The 19,360-nt window shown below is 36.2% G+C and overlaps 1 protein-coding gene across 1 annotated transcript in view; it reads right to left on the bottom strand.

The window, feature by feature from the left end:
- The window catches only part of APOOL (apolipoprotein O like), a 99,675-nt gene that overhangs the window by 46,240 nt on the left and 34,075 nt on the right, over positions 1–19,360 (bottom strand). The window contains exon 2 of the mRNA XM_059910322.1: positions 17,943–18,047. Coding sequence (XP_059766305.1) covers positions 17,943–18,047 — 105 coding nt within the window. The remainder of the gene's footprint in view (positions 1–17,942; positions 18,048–19,360) is intronic.

The raw sequence follows: 19,360 nt of genomic DNA, 5'->3' as shown, positions 1-19,360 counted from the left end.
CAAATGAAGCAACTGAGAAAGGATTAATCTCCAACATTTACAAGCAGCTCATGCAGCTCAATAACAAAAAAACGAACAACCCAATCCAAAAATGGGCAGAAGACCTAAATAGACATTTCTCCAAAGAAGATATACAGATGGCCTACAGACACATGAAAGAATGCTCAACATCATTAATCATTAGAGAAATGCAAATCAAAACTACAATGAGATATCATCTCACACCGGTCAGAATGGCCATCATCAAAAAATCTAGAAACAATAAATGCTGGAGAGGGTGTGGAGGAAAGGGAACACTCTTGCACTGTTGGTGGGAATGTAAATTGATACAGCCACTATGGAGAACAGTATGGAGGTTCCTTAAAAAACTACAAATAGAACTACCATACGACCCAGCAATTCCACTACTGGGCATATACCCTGAGAAAACCATAGGTCAAAAAGTGTCATGTACCACAATGTTCATTGCAGCTCTATTTACAATAGCCAGGACATGGAAGCAACCTAAATGTCCATCGACAGACGAATGGATAAAGAAGATGTGGTACATATATACAATGGAATATTACTCAGCCATAAAAAGAAATGAAATGGAGGTATTTGTAATGAGGTGGATGGAGTTAGAGTCTGTCATACAGAGTGAAGTAAGTCAGAAAGAGAAAAACAAATACAGTATGCTAACACATATATACGGAATCTAAGGAAAAAAAAAAAAAAAGGCCATGAAGAACCTAGTGGCAAGACGGGAATAAAGACACAGACCTACTAGAGAATGGACTTGAGGATATGGGGAGGGGGTGGGGTGAGATGTGACAGGGTAAGAGAGTGTCATGGACATATATACACTACCAAATGTAAAATAGATAGCTAATGGGAAGCAGCCGCATAGCCCAGGGAGATCAGCTCGGTGCTTTGTGACCACCTAGAGGGGTGGGATGGGGAGGGTGGGAGGGAGGGAGATGCAAGAGGGAAGAGAAATGGGAACATATTGTATATGTATAACTGATTCACTTTGTTATAAAGCAGAAGCTAACACACTATTGTAAGGCAATTATACTTCAATAAAGATGTTTAAAAAAAAAAAAAAAAAAGAAAGAAGCTGGACCCCTACCTCATGCCACATACAAAATATTAACTCAAAATGGATCTCAGAACTAAATATAAGAGCTAAAATTATACAACTCTTAGAAGAAAACATAAAGGTAAATCTTCATGACTTTGGGTTAAGCGATGATTTCTTATATACAACACCAGAAGCACTAGCAACAAAAGCAAAAAAATAAAAATAAATTGGCTTCATCAAAATTAAAAACTTGTGCTGCAAATGATACCATCAATATAGTAAAAGGGCAACCCATGGACAATACTTACAAATCATGTATCTCATAAAGAACTTGTATCTGGAATATATAAAGAACACTTGCAATTCAACAATAAAAAGACGAATTACCTAATTTAAAAAATGACAAAGAATTTGAATAGACATTTCTCCAAAGATGTACAAATTACCAGTAAGCACATGAAAAAATGCTTGATATCATTACTTATTAGGGAAATGCAAATCAAAACTCCAATGAAGTATCATTTCACACCTACTAGGATTGCTATAATCAGAAAAGAGAGACAATAACAAGGGTTGGTAAAGATGTGGAGAAACTGGAACCTTCATACACTGCTGATGAGACTGTAAATGGTGTAGTTGTTTTGGAAACAGCCTGGCAGTTCCTCAAAAGGTTAAAGATACAGTTGCCATATGGACCAGAAGTTCCACTCCTAGGTTTATACCCAAGAGAAATGAAAACACATGTTGACACAAAACTTACACAACAAAGTTCATAGAAGTATCAGCCATAATAGCCCCAAAGTGGAAATAACCCTAATGTCCATCAGTTGATACATGGATAAACACCTACTGTATTTACAGAATGAACTATTATTCAGCAACAAAAGGAAATGACATACAAATACATTCTATAACATGGATGAAACTTGAAAACATTTTGGTAATTGAAAGAAGTCAGTCACAAAAGGCCACATATTATATGATTCTACTTATATGCAATGTCTAGCATAGGCATATCCACAGAGAAAGAAAGCAGATTAGTGGTTATCAGGGGCTTAGGAGAGACTGAAATCGAAGTGATGACAATGGGTATAGGCTTTCTTTCTTTCTTTCTTTCTTTCTTCCTTCCTTCCTTCCTTCCTTCCTTCCTTTCTTTCTTTCTTTTTTTTTTCTCTTGGAGGGGCTTTCTTTTTGTAGTGATGAATTTTTTCTAAAATTAGCAGTAATGGGCTTTCCAAGATGGCAGAAGAGTAGGAGGACGTGAAGTTCATCTCTACCCACAAACACATCAAGAATACATCTACAAATGGAACAATTCTCACAGAGCACCTGCTGAACACTAGCAGAGGACCTCGGACACATAAAAGGAGAAGAAAGATCCCACGTAACCAGGTAGGATGAAAGAAAGAAGAAAGGAAAAGGAAGAGGAGAGGAAGCAGGTTGTGACCTGCACCCTTGGTGGGGAGCTGAAGATGAGGAGAGGTTCTCGTGTCTGTGGAAGCCCCCTCACGAGCGAGGAGATCAGCTGGGACAGAAGGGGAGCTTCAGGAGCTTGGAAGGGAGCCCAGCAACTGGTTGGTGGCAGGCAAGACAGTGAGACCTACACAGAGGGTCCGTGCCAGAGCACTGCACTTCCCAGCCTGAGACAGATGTCTGCTGGTGCACACAGGGGCTGTGTGCTGGAACATGGGATTTGGAGAGCAGACCAGGGGAGGGGGCTGCGGCTGGCTGTGAGGAGACAGCCTGAGGGGACAGGAGTGAGGAGCTCCACAATCAGGAATGCTCATGGAGAAAGCCAGGACCACCACAGAAGCAATGTGCCCGTGTTGAGTGATGCGCAGTGGGTGGGGCCCCCATTGCAGCCTTTCTCCTCAAGTGCCAGCCCATGCCTCCATGAGTACTTGGGAGGGCTCCCGCCAGAGCTGGCACATGTGGCCCTGCAATCGTCTTCCCTGCCCCCCCCATCTCCCTGCCTGGGCAACCTGCTCGCCCCGGTCACTGCCTGACGGGCTAGCGCGTTCCAATTGCTACCCCAGCGTCCTGCCACCAGGGTGGCCTGCTCACCCCAATTGCTGCCTTGGCTCCTTCCTGCCTGATGGGCTCGTGTACTCTAGCAACCTCTGGAGCAGACTCCAGTGGGAGGAACACATGCAGAGGTGGGGCTGAAACCATAGCTGAGCCCCAGGGGTCGTGGGACTAAGGAAGAAGAGCTGAAATCTCTCCTCGCGCTGTGTGAACCACGGAGTTACACCTCCACTGACAGCTTCCTAAATTCAGTGCCTGCGAAACATCCAAAAGGACAAGTGCTCCTGTAGCTGGGACAGGTCTGGCTTTAGCAGCTGTGGGCTTTGTGGGCACGTACACGTGGGGATTGGGCCAGGTCAGAGTCTGAGCTGCCTCCATAGCTCCCACAGCAGGTCCAGGTGCACGACTACTGCAGTCCTGGGACCTGACCTCAGTGGATCTGTGCGAGTGACCAGGTGAAAACAATGCTTGAGAGTCACTACGGCCAAGTGCTCGCACACCCACAGTTAAGGTGGGACCAAGAGCAGTGCCAACAACAGTGTACTTTGTGAGCCCACACAATGGACGAAAGGGGACACAACAGAGCACATTCACAGGCGAACAGCTCCAGAGAAGGAATACACATTGGCTTCTCTCCCAGTGGGAGTGCTCCAATCCCACCCACTTCGCACCGCAGATGAGAAACATAGCTAAGATCTGGAGACATCTACTCCAACAATTAGGGAGCAGACCCTGCCCCTGACAGGGCAGTGACAACCACAGAACAAAGGGGAGGCCCTCTCAATATCCAGGGCAGGCTCTGGTCACCATACCACCAGTCAAATCACGTATCAAGGGGATAAGAGCACAAGCCTCAGGACCAAGCTCACCCACTAGGGGGCAGACACCAGAAGCAACAGGAACTACAATCCTGCAGCCTGCAGAAAGGAGACCACAAACACAGTAAGTTTGACAAAATGAGATGACAAATATGTTGCAGATAAAGGAGCAAGATAAAAACCTACAGGAACAACTAAATGGAGAGGTGATAGGCAATCTATCTAAAAAAGAATTCAGAGTAATGATACTAAATATGATCCAAGATCTCAGAAAAAGAATGAAGGCACAGATTAAGAAGATACAAAGATGTTTAAGAAAGACCTAGAAGAACTAAAGAACAAACAAACAGAAATGAAAAATACAATTACTGAAATGAAAAATACACTAGAAGGAATCAATAGCAGAATAACTGAGGCAAAAGAAGGGAAAGGGCGCTGGAAGGCAGAATGGTGGAAATCACTGCCGCAGAACACAATAAAGAAAAAAGAACAAAAAGAAATGAGGACAGTCTCAGAGACTTCTGGGACAACATTAAATGCACCAACATTCGAATTATAGGGGCCCCAGAAGAAGAAGAAGAAGAAGAAAAAGGGCCAGAGAAAATATTTGAAGAGATTCTAGTCAAAAACTTCCCTAACATGGGAAAGGAAATACTCACCCAAGTCCAGGAAGCGCAGAGTCCCATACCGGATAAACCCAAGGAGTACCATAAAGAGGCACATATTATTCAAACTAACAAAAATTAAATACAAAGAAAAAATGTTAAAAGCAGCAAGGAAAAAGCAAAAAATAACACACAAGGGAATCCACAGAAGGTTATCAGCTGATTTTTCAGCAGAAGCTCTGTAGGCCAGAAGAGAAGGGCAGGCTATATTTCAAGTGATGAAAGGGAAAAACCTACAACCAAGAATACTCTACCCAGCAAGGCTCTTGGTCAGATTTGAAGGAGAAATCAAAAGCTTTACAGACAAGCAAAAGCTAAGAGAGTGCAGCACCACCAAACCAGCTATACAACAAATGCAAAAGGAACTTCTCTAGGCAGAGTAAAAAAAAAAAGAGGCCACAACTAGAAACAGGGAAATCACAAACGGGAAAGCTCACTGGTAAAGGCAAACATATAGTAAAAGCAGGAAATGATCTGTACACAAATATGATATCAAAATGAGCAACTGTGAGAAGAGAATACAAATGCAGGAAATGGGAATTGTATTTGAAATTAAGAGACCACCAACTTAAAACAACCTTCTCTATATAGGCTGCTTTATCAAAACCTCATGGGAAATGTAAATCAAAAATCTACAATAGATATACACACAAAAAAGATAAGTAACCCAAACACAACACTAAAGATGGTCATCAAACCACAAGAGAAGAGAACAAAAGAGGAAGGGAAGAAAAAAGACCAAAAAAACAAACCCCAAACAATTTAAAAAATGGCAGTAGGAACATACATATCGATAATTACCTTAAATGTAAATGGATTAAAAGCTTCAACCAAAGGACACAGACTGGCTGAATGGATACACAAACAAGACCCGTATATAGGCTGTCTACAAGACACCCACTTCAAACCTAGGGACACATACAGACTAAAAGTGAGGGGATGGAAAAAGATATTCCATGCAAATGGAAATCAAAAGAAAGCTAGGGTAGCAATACTCATATCAGACAATACAGACTTTAAAATAAAGACTATTACAAGGGACAAGGAAGGACACTACATAATGATCAAGGGATCAATCCAAGAAGAAGATATAACAATTGTAAATATATATGCACCCAACATAGGAGCACCTCAATACATAGGGCAAAGGCTAACAGCCATAAAAGGGGAAATCGACAGTAAAACAATAATAGTGGGGGACTTTAGCACCCCACTTACATGAATGGACAGATCATCCAGACAGAAAATAAATAAGGAAACACAAGCCTTAAATGACACATTAGACCAGATAGACTTAACTGATATTTATAAGACATTCCATCCAAAAGCAGCAGAATACAGTTTCTTCCCAAGTGCACAGGAACGTTCTCCAGGATAGATCACATCATGGGTCACAAATTGAGCCTTGGTAAATTTAAGAAAACTGAAATCATATCAAGCATCTTTTCTGACCACAACACTATGAGATTAGAAATCAATTACAGGAAAAAGTGTAAAAAACACAAACACGTGGAGGCTAAACAATATGTTACTAAATAACCAATGGATGACTGAAGAAATCAAAGAGGAAATAAAAAAAATACCTAGAAAAAGATGACAATGAAAACATGACGACCCAAAACCTATGGGATGCAGCAAAAGCAGTTCTAAGAGGGAAGTTTATAGCAATACAATCTTATCTCAAGAAACAAGATAAACAAAAATCTCAAATAAACAATCTGTCCTTACACCTAAAGCAACTAAAGAAAGGAGAAGAAACAAAACCTGAAGTTAGTAGAAGGAAAGAAATCATAAAGATCAGAGGAGAAATAAATGAAATAGAGATGAAGAAAACAAAGATCAATGAAACTAAAGGCTTGTTCTTTGAAGAGATAAACAAAATTGATAAACCTTTAGCCAGACTAATCAAGAAAAAAAGAGAGAGGACTCAAATCAATAAAATTAGAAATGAAAAAGGAGAAGTTACAACTGACAGCACAGAAATACAAAGGACCATGAGACTACTACAAGCAACTATATGCCAATAAAATGGACAACCTAGAAGAAATGGACAAATTCTTAGGAAGGTACAACCTTCCAAGACTGAACAAGGAAGAAATAGAAAATATGAAAAGACCAATCACAAGTACTGAAGTTGAAACTGTGATTAAGTATCTTCCAACAAACAAAAGTCCAGGACCTGATAGCTTCACAGGTGAATTCTATCAAACATCTAGAGAAGACTTAACACCTACTCCTCTGAAACTCTTCCAAAAAATTAGAGGAAGGAACATACCCAAGCTCCTTCTACAAGGCCACCACCACCCTGATACCAAAACCAAAAACGGTATCACAAAAAAAGAAAATTACAGGCCAATATCACTGATGAACATAGATGCAAAATTCCTCAAGAAAATACTACCAAACCGAATCCAACCACACATTAAAAAGATTATACACCATGATCAAGTCGGATTTATCCCAGGGATGCAAAGATTCTTCAACACACGCAAATCAATCAACGTGATGCACCCTATTAACAAATTGAAGAAGAAAAAACATATGATCAACTCAATAGATGCAGAAAAAGCTTTTGACAAAATTTAACACCCATTTATGATAAAAACTCTCCAGAAAGTGGGCATAGAGGGAACCTACCTCAATATAATAAAGGCCATACATGACAAACTCACAGCAAACATCATTCTCAATGGTGAAAAACTGAAAGCATTTCCTCTAAGATCAGGAACAAGACAGGATGTCCACTCTCGCTTTCATTCAACATAGTTTTGGAAGACCTAGCCATGGCAATCAGAGAAGAAAAAGAAACAAAAAGAATCTGAATTGGAAAAGAAGAAGTAAAACTATCTCTGGAGATGATAGGATTTTATACATAGAAAACCCTAAAGATGCTACCAGAAAACTACTAGAGTTCATCAATGAATGTGGTAAAGTTGCAGGATACAAAATTAATATACAGAAATCTCTTGCATTCCTACACACTAACAATGAAAGTTCAGAAAGAGAAATTAAAGAAACAATCCCATTTATCATTGCATCAGAAAAAATAAAATACCTAGGAATAAACCTACCTAAGGAGGCAAAAGACCTGTACTTAGAAAACTATAAGATACTGATGAAAGAAATAAAAGATGACACAAACTGATGGAGAGATAGACCATGTTCCTGGAATGGAGGAATGAATATTGGGAAATGACTATACTACCCAAAGAAATCTACAGATTCAATGCAATCCTTATCAAATTACCAAGGGCATTTTTCACAGAACTAGAACAAAAAATTTTGCAATTTGTATGGAAACACAAAAGACCCCGAATAGCAAAAGCAATCTTGAGAATGAAAAATGGAGCTGGAGGAATCAGGCTCCCTGACTTCAGACTATACTACAAAGCTACAGTAATCAAGACAATATGGTACTGGCACAAAAACAGAAGTATAGATCAGTGGAACAGGATAGAAAGCTGAGAGATAAACCCACGCACCTATCGTCACCTAATCTATGATAAAGGAGGCAAGAATACACAATGGAGGAAAGACAGTCTCTTCAATAAGTGGTGCTGGGAAGACTGGACAGCTACATGTAAACAAATGAAATTAGAACACTTCCTAACACCATACACAAAAATAAACTCAGAATGTATTAAAGACCTAAATGTAAGGCTAGATACTATAAAACTCTTAGACAAAAATATAGGCAGAACACTCTGACATAAATCACAGCAGTATCATTTTGGTTCCCCCTCCTAGAGTAATGAAAATAAAAACAAAAGTAAACAAATGGGACCTAATTAAACTTAAAAGCTTTTGCATAGCAAAGGAAACCATAAACAAAACAAAAAGACAACCCTCAGAATGGGAGAAAATATTTGCAAACGAAGCAACCAACAAGGGATTAATCTCCAAAATATACAAACAGTTCATGGAGCTCAATATCAAAAAGACAAACACCCTAATCAAAAAATGGGTGAAAGATATAAATCGGTATTTTTCCAAAGAAGACATACATATGGAAAAGCACATGAAAAGATGCTCAACATCACTAATTATTAGAGAAATGGAAATCAAAACTACAATGAGGTATCACCTCACAGTGGTTATAATGGCCATCATCATGAAACCTACAAATAATAAATGCTGGAGAGGGTGTGGAGCAAAGGGAACCATCCTACACTATTGGTGGGAATGTAAATTGGTATAGCCACTCTGGAGAACAGTAGGGAGATTCTTTAAAAAACTAAAATAGAGCTACCATATGATCCAGCGACCTCACTCCTGGGTGTATATCTGAAGAAAAACATAATTCAAAATGATACCTGCACCCCAATGTTCATTGCAGCACTATTTACAATAGCCAGGACATGGAAGCAACCTAAATGTCCATCAACAGAGGAATGGATAAAGAAGATTTGGTGCATATATACAATGGAATATTAGTCAGCCATTAAAAAGAACGAAATAATGCCATTTGCAACAACATGGATGGACCTGGAGATTGTCATACTGAGTGAAGTAAGTCAGACAAAGAAAGACAAGTATCATATGATATCACTTATATGTGGAATCTAGAAAAAGGTATAAATGAACTTATCTACAAAACAGAAATAGAGTTACAGATGTAGAAAACAATTTTATGGTTACCAGCGGGCAAGGGGTGGGGGAGGGATAAATTGGGAGATTGGGATTGACATATACACACTACTATATATAAAATAGGTAACCAATAAGGACCTACTGTACAGCACAGAGAACTCTACTCAATAGTCTGTAATGGCCTATATGGGAAAGGAATCTAAAAAAGAGTGGATGTATGTATCTGTATAACTGATTCACTTTGCTGTACACTTGAAAGTAACACAACATGGTAAATCAACCATACTCCAATAAAATTAAAAAAAAATAAAATTAGCAGTAATGATCGCACAACTCTAAATATACTAAAACCCAACTAATTGTAAGAAAAGAAAAACAACTAAAACATGAATAAATGCTTGTGACTTTTCATCAGGCAAAAATGTCTTAGACATGACAGCAAAATAATAATCCATAAATTCAAAAATGGATAAATTGGAATTTATAAAATTAAAGTTTTCTGTTCCTCAAAAGACACTTTTAAAAGGAGGTAATGTGTGCAGAACAATGATTCCCCACTCAAAGACATTTATGTCTTAATCTATGGAAGCCATGAATATGTTATGTTACAATGGCAAAGTGGAGTTAAGGTTGCATATGTAATTAACATTAATCAGGTGACCTTAAGATAGGAAGATTTTCCTGGATTATCTGGGTGGGTTCAAAGTAATCATAAGACATTAAAAGTAGAAGAGGGAGGTGGAATGGTAATGCCAGGAGAAGATGTGACTATAGAAGCATGGTCAGAGTGATGTGACATGAGAATGACTTACACTACTTTTCCTGGCTTTGAAAATGGAGGAATTGGGCCACAAACCAAGGAAAGTGGGACAGTCTCTACAAGCTGATAAAATGAAGGAAATGTATTTTCTCAACAGCCTTCAGAAAGAAATGCAACCCTGCCAACATCTTGACTTTAGCCCAGTGTACCTGTGTTAGAATTCTAACTTAACAGAAACTATAATAAAATTTTGCTGTTTAAAATTACTAATTTCATGGTAGTTTGTTACAGAAGCAATGAAAAAGTAATACAGAAGGAAGAGATAAGCCACAGTTTGGAAGAAAATATTTGCAAAACACATGCCTGATATAGGGCTGAAAATCCAGAATATATAAAAAACTTTCAAAGCTCAATAATAACAAAACAAACAACCTAATAAAAATGGGCCAAACATTTTAACTGACTCTTCACCAAAGAAGAATGGCAAATAAACACATGAAAAGATGCTCAACATAATTAGTCATTAGAAAAATACAAGTTAAATGTACAATGTTATACCTATACATAACCACTAGAATGACTAATATATAAAATGATGTTCAACTTCATTAATAACATGGAAATGCAAATGAAAACCACAATGAGATAGCATTTCAACTCCAACTGTTTGGCAAATTAAAGTCTGACAATATCAAGTGTTGGCAAGAATGTGGAGCAACCTCAACATCTATATACTGCTTGTGGGAATGTAAATTGGTAGACATACTTTGAAAAACAATTTGGCATACTATAGCAAATTTGAAAATCATACATATTGTATGACTCAGTGGTTCCACTCCTAGGTATATTTAGAGAAACGATTGTAATTGTGTACCTAGAGATATGTACAATAATGTTCACAGCAACATTTTAATTGCAAAAATCTGGAAACACCTCAAATGTCTGTCAGCGGTAGAATGGATAATTAAACTGGGATCTATCCACAAGATGAAATACTATAAATTAGGGGAAAATATATAAATTACAGCTACATGGAAAAATCTCGATGGATTTCAGGAATTTGAGCATAAAAAAATATTTGTAGAGCAAAAAAGGTAAAATGTAGAAAATTATGCAGGTATATTTCTATCAATATATAGCTCAAAAATTTACAAAACCAAAAACATTGTTTAGTAATACAGACATATAAGGTGAAGTTAAAAAATTAAGAAAGGGAACAATAATCAAAATTCAGGGTAGGGTAGCGGTTATCTCTGAATGGATAGGGAATGGGATGAGAACCAGGGCATTTTATTTTGTTTTTCCTTTAAACTGGGTGGTAGGTAGGTATATGGTTGTTCATCATGTTATTATTTTTATACCTTTCATAAACTGATTAAACAGTCTCTTGGTTCTAATCCATATTTAATAAAAACAAATATAAAACATAAAAGAATTATGAAAAATTTAATGAGGTAAAGACTTACTTCCTTCAAAAATACTTATTTTTTACTTTATGTTCAGGGTATAGCACCTTTCTATAAGGTTTGGTAAAGACATATTTGGGGAGAATCAAGTTTACAAATCAACAGCAAGGGAACTAGATTATTAATAGCTTCAGATTTGATCTTCTACCAGCAACAAATATGAAACAGTGTAGGTTTGGTAAAACTTTAACAGTAATGGGTCACAAAAGTCTTGTTTTTACCATTAGATAGATGACCCTTTGCTACCTGTACCAGGATTAAAGTGCTTATCTTTCCAGACTAATACTTGAAATTTAAATTCACCACATTGGCAACTATGTGTAGTTAGGAAGGTCAGAGGTGCAATTTTATATTAAAGGTGCACTACATGCATAAAAAGCAGGCACACAGTAAGTAAGGAAGTTCCCCAACTCCTCAAGGAAGAATGCATGTGGATGCATGGGTGTTAAAGTAGATAACAGTTGTCCATTATGTCCCCATCCTCCCTATTCTTCATGCTCCTCAATTCCAAACTTTATGAGTCATTAAGTGTTCTTGTTCTCTCTTCTATCCTAGTCAAAACCTATTGATTCTTCATTTATACCCTAGTATAAATTAGACTAACAGTTTAAAGAACAGGTTTGTTATTTGTGGTCTACTGTAAGCAAAATTTTGTATATGTACTTTTCTAGGAAGAGCATCCAAAGTTTTCGTCAGATTCTCAAAGGGGTCAAAATGGTTAAGAACCAGTGCTTTAAAGTATTTTCCTTCTTAGATATGGGCATTCAAGCACACTTGAAAGGTTTATGATAAAAGTATTTATTGAAATGGTAAACAAAATTGACAAACTCTTAGCTAGACTAATAAAAAAAAGAGTAGATTCAAATAAATAAAATTAGAAAGGAAAGATAAGACATTACAGTGGATGCCTCAGAAACAAAAAGGATAATAAAGGATTATTATGAATAAGTATATGACAACAATTGGATAACTTAGAAGAAATTGATAAATTCCTAGAAACTAACAACTTACCAAGACTGAATCACGAAGAAATAGAAAGCCTGAACAGACCAATAACCAATAAGGAGATTGAATCAGTAATCAAAAACCCCTCAACAAAGAAGAACCCAAGGTCAGATAGCTTCATGGGTGAATTAGACATTCAAAGAATACCAATTCTTCTTAAACTCTCCCAAAAAATAGAAGAGGGAACACTTCCAAATTCATTTGATGGTATCACTCTGATATTAAAGCCAGACAAAGGCACTACAGGAAAAGAAAACTACAAGCCAATATCCCTAACAAACACAGATGCAAAAATCCTCAATAAAGTAATAATAGCAAACTAAATTCAACAGCATATTAACAGGATTATACAACAGGAACAAGTGGACTGTATCCCTCAGATGCAAGGATGATTCACCATATGTGTATCAATGTGACACACCACATTAACAGAATAAAAGATGAAAACCACATTTGTGATCACCTCAATAGATACAGAAAAAGCATTTTACAAAATTCAAAATCCATTCATGAGAAAAAGCTCTCGGTATAGAAGGAACTTAACTCAATAAACATCATATATGAAAAGCCCACAGCTAACATCATAATCAGTTGGGAAAAACTGAAAACTTATTCTCTAAATCCAGTACAAGTCAAGGATGTCCACATCTGAAACTTCCGTTTAACATAGTATTGGAAGTCCTAGCCAGAGCAACTAGACAAGAAAAAGAAATATAAGGAATTCAAATCAGAAAGGAAGAAGTTAAATATCTTCAGAAGACACAATCATATATGTAGAAAACTCTAACAACAACCACAAACTATTAGAATTAATAAACAAATTCAGTAAAGCTGCAGGATATAAAATCAACATACAAAAAATCAGTTGTGTTTCTATACACTAACAATGAACTATCCGAAAAAAATTAAGAAAACAATTCCATTTCCAATAGCAATAAAAAGAATGAAACAGTTGAGAATAAACTCAACCAGAGGTGAAAGACTTGTGCACTGAAAATTATAAAAAACTAATGAAGGAAATTAAAGACACAAAAATGTAAAGACACCTATGTTCATGGATTGGAAGAATTAATATTGTTAAAATGTCCATTCTACCCAAAGTGATCTACACATTAAATGTAATTCCTATTAAAATCCCAATAGCATTCTTTACAGAAACAGAAGAAAAATCCTAAATTTTATATGGAAACAAAAAAGACCCTGAATAGCCAAAGCAAGTCTTGAGCAAGAACAAAGCTGGAGGTATCACACATCCTGATTTCAAAATATATTACAAAGTTACAGTAATCCAAACAGTATTGTATTGGCATAAAAACACACATAGACCAATGTAACAGAACAGATTACAGAGAAATAAACCCATGCATTTATGGCCAACTGATCTTTGACAAGGGTGCCAAGAACACAGTAGGGAAAGGATAGTCATTTCAATAAATGGTGCTGGGAGAACTGGGTATCTAGATGCAGAAGAATGAAATTGGATCTTAATTTTGCATCTCACACCATACAAAATATCAACTCAATATAGATTAAAGACTTAAATGTAAAAACTGAAATGTAAAACTACTAAAAGAAAGCACAGTGTAAAAACTTCTTGACATTGGTCTTAGCAATGACCCCAAAAGCACAGACAACAAAAGCAAAAATAAACAAGGGGGACAACATCATAAAAAGCTTCTGTACAGCAAAGGAAACAATTAACAGAGGCAACCTATAGAATGGTAGAAAATATTTGCAAACCATTTATCTGATAAGGGTTAACATCCAAAACATATAAGGAACTCATACAACTCAACAGCAAAAAAATAACTGACTAAAAAATGGGCAAAGAACAGTAATAGACATTTCTCAAAAGAAGACATAAAAATGGCCAACAGGTATATGAAAAGGTGCTCAGCATCACTAATCATCAGGGAAGTGCAAATCAAAACCACAATGATATATCACCTCACAACTGTTGGATGGCAAAAAGTCAAGAGATTAGTGTTGGCAAGGATGTGGAGAAAAGAGAACCCTTAAACACTGTTGGTAGGAATGTAAATTGGTATAGCTATTATGGAAAACAGTATGGAGGTTCCTCAAAAACTCAAAAAGAGAACTACCATATGATCCAGTAATCCCACTTCTGGGAATATATCCAAAGAAAATGAAATCTGGATCTTGAAGAGATACTTGCACCTCCCATGTTCATTGCAGCATTATTCAAATAGCCAAGATATGGAAACAACCTAAATGTCCATCAACAGATGAATGGATAAAGAAAATATGGTGTGTGTATGTATGTGTGTATAGGTGTGTGTGCGTGTTAATACTGAATACTGCAAATTTCATGGTTTAAAAATGTATATACATATATGTGTGCATGTGTGTGTATACACACACATGCATACACATACATACAATGGAATAAAAAGGATATCCTCCCATTTTTGACAACATGGCTGAACCTGGAGGACATTATACTAAGTGAAATAAGGCAGACTCAGAAGAGAAATACTGTATGATCTCACTTATATGTATAATCTAAAATAGACTCAAAAGCAGAGAGAAGAATACTGGTTACCGGTGTGGGGTAAGGTAGAGGGGAAAATGGGGAGGTGTTTGCCAAAGACTACAAAGTTTCAGTTATGCAAGAAGAGTAAGTTCCAGAGATCTAATGTATATCATGGTGACTATGGTTAATAATGTTGTATTGTATACTTAAAATTTGCTAAGAGGGTGGATCTTAAGTGTTCTCACCACATACACACACATACACAAAAAAATGGTAACTATGTGAGGTGACAGATATGTTAATTAGCTTGATTGTGGTGATCATTTCACAATGTATACGTATGTCAAAACATCAAGCTGTACACTTTAAATGAATATTCTCATCCTGGATTGGAGGCCCTGGGCTTAAATGCCATTTATTGTATTGTATAAATACAACTTGTTTGTATTCAATTAGAAATTAAGATTAGATTTAGTAAACTATAAAGCAACATTTAAATTAAATTGAACGAAAGTAACTAGAACTCTCAAATCAATATTTCTGCTCTGTTATTTTTTGCCGAAAACAAGCAAATGACAAGAAAATAAGTCAAACTCACATTATAGAAATACTTTAAAAAGAAACATCCGGTAATGTCTATGGCTGACTGTATACACACAGCCCAACCTCCAGTCATTTTAGTCTGAATACTGCGAATTTTATGGTTTAAGAAAAGGGTAACCCCACAGCTCTGCAGAGTTTTCAAATAAAGAGAGATTTAATTACATTCACGACATCATAATTAATAAGGCAGGAGTATATTGGTACAGTTGAAAAAGATGTTTAACAAGACAGTTAAACTGAAAAAGGATCTTCTCATTAGCCACAAGTTTACCAGAAGAGTCAATTAACCAGAACACCTCATTCATAAAGCATTTTGGCTTAGTACAGACTTATTGTAAATAGATTTAAACAAAGGCATAACTCACTTTACACAATAAAAGTACCTGGGAATAGTTCATGCAAATCACATTTTCATTCCTTCAGCAGTTCTAAGTTTCTCAAGGACTGAATCCTGATTATGTGAATAGTCCCTAGCACTCAGCTGGCAAGTTTATTTAATAAGTAATTCAATTGAATTCTATTTAAAATGTACTGGGGAATACAATAAATACCAAGAAATCCTGTTTATTCCATAATATAGTAAAGAGCAAACATTTATTTTAAAATTCAGAAATATGTAAATTCAGCTATTAGGGACAAATGCTAGTTACTTATTATCCAATCTAGATTTTGAGCTTTCCAAAGATAGGAGTGTCAAGGTAGGCTTAAAAACATCATCTCTCTAAGACTAATAAAAAGGAGAAAAAATACTGAGAGTCAGCAAGTATATAAGAGAGTGAAGCTATTCTAGACTGCTAATGAAAATTAATAAAACTTTACCCAGTGCTTCGTATATGCCTCAAACATATATAAGAAAAGTTCAGGAAATATTTTTTTGTTTAATAAATGAATAAATACCACCTTTATGTATGTCAGTTTGGCAATACATTGATATTTTTCATGCCTTCTGACTTACAATTCCATTTCTAGAAATTTATTCTAAGGAAACAGTTATAGATGTACATAAAGATTTATGTACAAGGTGTTTCGACAAAGCATTGATTACATTAGCAAAATAACTGGAAATATGTTAAATTTCCAAAAATTTATGAAAATTGTACATTTGAAAATGGTATATTCATACACAGAATATTTATGCCACTGTTAAGAATTCTGTCCAATGCCATCCAACTAGTCAGTGGTGGGGTCAGGATTCAGTTTCAGGCCTGTTTGACTCGAGTATATATTTCTAAGCATGTAGGTAAATTCAAGAATAACTTGAGGCTAGAAAAGATGAAAAGTACAACGGTGAGTAGAATCAGTTACTACAATGAGATACCAATAGGCTGGCATGATAGATTAGATCAACAAGATAAAAGTTAAAAAGACATAAATGTACCTGTAACTAAGTCCAAAAAGTCTATATGCCTAAGTACAGACTGAGAAAAGACATAGCTTACCAGTGGCCCATGTAAAAAAGTTTAATGAATTTTAGAGAACTGCACAATCACTATATCATGGTCAAAGGCTGATTATAAGCAAGGTTGATTGTGATGACTCAAAACAAAAATAAATATAAAAACAAATGTGATCTTTGGCAGCTTTAACAGAAATATATTATCTAGAACAAGAGAAGTCAGAGTCTGACTCTATCCTGCAGTAGTCAAAATACTTACACCCGAAGAAAACACTAACCATCCTGAACATGTTTGGCAGAGAATGATCATGAAAATGAAGGAACTCAAAGCTATGACATATGAGGAATGGTTAAACTACTAATACACTTATCCAGGAAGCAAAATTACTTAAAGTGTAACTGACATCTGAAGAGTTGTTTTGTGGAAGAGAGATGAGAATTGTTCTGTATGGCACCAATGCAAGAGATACAGGGCCAATGGGTAGAACTTATAATTATGAGACAGGTTTGTGTTTGACATAAGAAAGGACCTTAAGTTGAATGAGAGCTGCCAGAATATGGAATGGACTGCCTTAGGTTCCTTTATCCAGAGTTTTATTCATGTAGAAGAAAACAGTCAGTTAGCCTACCTACTGTAGAGGGGACTACAGTACCACAGTGAAGACTGAACTAGAAAACATCTAAGATTACTTTCAAAACTGAGATCTTAATGAATTTCTTAAACTAAGGCTTCCAAATATCAGGTGTACCTGTATAAACTTTTTAAGAAAGAGAAGTCAGACTGCTTAGAAGAACTAAAACCCTGTACTACTCATCGATTATTTGTTAAGAAAAATCACCAATTGTTTTTCATTGGAGTTAGGATTTTAGATGTTTGGGTTAAATATAATAGTGTTTACTTTGAGACACCTTGTAACTATTTCTCACAACTTAAAAAACGTGCCTAACAAATACTTCAAAGACGTTTTTGATGAATAGAGCTAACAATCAAACCAACCTCACAGCTTTTACATCATATTTCTGTTATACAAAATTCAAACTTTTGTAGGCAAGTTACCTGCTCTGGTTTCACTAGACGCTTTCTGGACTCCTCTTCTTTGGCCGCATGCACACTTATAGATGCACATATTAGAGCTGCTGGCATGGTTGTCAGCTTTCCCATCTGAGAAAGATATAACAAAAAGGTATTTTTAATTGAGAGCTTCCCACCCTCTATTTCCTGATAAATTTTGGGGGGCATCTGAGGAACACTATTGGTTTCATTTAAATTTATTAAAAACTCAGGCACTCCAAATTATTCATACATTTTTAGGATATAATTCATAAAATTCTTTTCCCATGGTAGATGGTAGAGTCTTATTTTTACCAATTTGTTAACTATCTACTTCATATGTAATATAGCAATATGATAATTACCAGTTAGAAGTGAATATAAATTTTGAGGGATGAAGTGAGATATAGATTATGATATTCACTCAGTCCACAAATATTTATTGAGCAATTACTATATGCCAGACCCATCAGGGAACAAAACAAAGATCCTTGCTCTCATGGAGCTGACATTCTAGTGGAGAAGAGGCAGGAGATAAGCACAATACATATATTATACGGTATATTACAATCGATAAATGCTATAGAGAAAGTAAAGGATAAGGGTGATCTGGAGTACTGGGTGATTCAGGTTGTATCTTGAAATAAATTTTATAATTACATTATTTATAAAAATAACTTCCTACCATTACAAATCTTATGCCCCTAACTAACATATTCCTTTTTACTTATTTCATGCTTGATCTAAAGCCAAAAGTGACCTTAGTTTTAGATATAACTTGATTTGAATTAAGAATGCAGGAAAATTACTGGCTCTAAGAACAAGGCGTTCCAGTGTTTATCCAGGTACCAGAATAATTCCTAAAGATTATTCATTCAACAAGGCCAAATGAAAAGCTTTCCAGGGAATGACTATTTTAAGAGCTTGATTCTTTAGACTCAGAAGGAGGTCTGCTGAAATTGACCAAAGACATCCAGAGGGAAGAGGTCTCTCTGGCTTACACATAAGTGGAATTGTTCAAGAACTGGAAGAAACACTGGCCAAAGGATTCCAAATGTTATCGGATAACAGTGATAGGGTCTGCACTTCATTTCTGACATATTTTTCAATATTTTCTGGGCAGAATACGGGAAGCTACAGGCACTAGTTAAGCAATTTCCTGTTTAAACTAGGTATGATTCTGATTTAGATTGAGACTCCAGAAATATAGGGTAAAATGAAGACTCAACACTAATAAAAGAAATTGTGTTCACTGTTTTTCCCCCTTCAAGCCTCCCTCTAGTACATATGTCAGCATCACAGAACAATTTATCTAGGCCTGCCTTCCAAAAGGCATCACTTCTGATTTCTTACACACAGTTGGTATTCACTAATGAAATAAGATTTCCACTCAGTATCTAATGTCGGGTATCAATAAAAAACAT

Source organism: Balaenoptera ricei, chromosome X, assembly GCF_028023285.1.
Source record: "Balaenoptera ricei isolate mBalRic1 chromosome X, mBalRic1.hap2, whole genome shotgun sequence".
Taxonomy (NCBI): Eukaryota; Metazoa; Chordata; class Mammalia; order Artiodactyla; family Balaenopteridae; genus Balaenoptera; species Balaenoptera ricei.
This window is presented reverse-complemented; position numbering and strand designations above follow the sequence as displayed.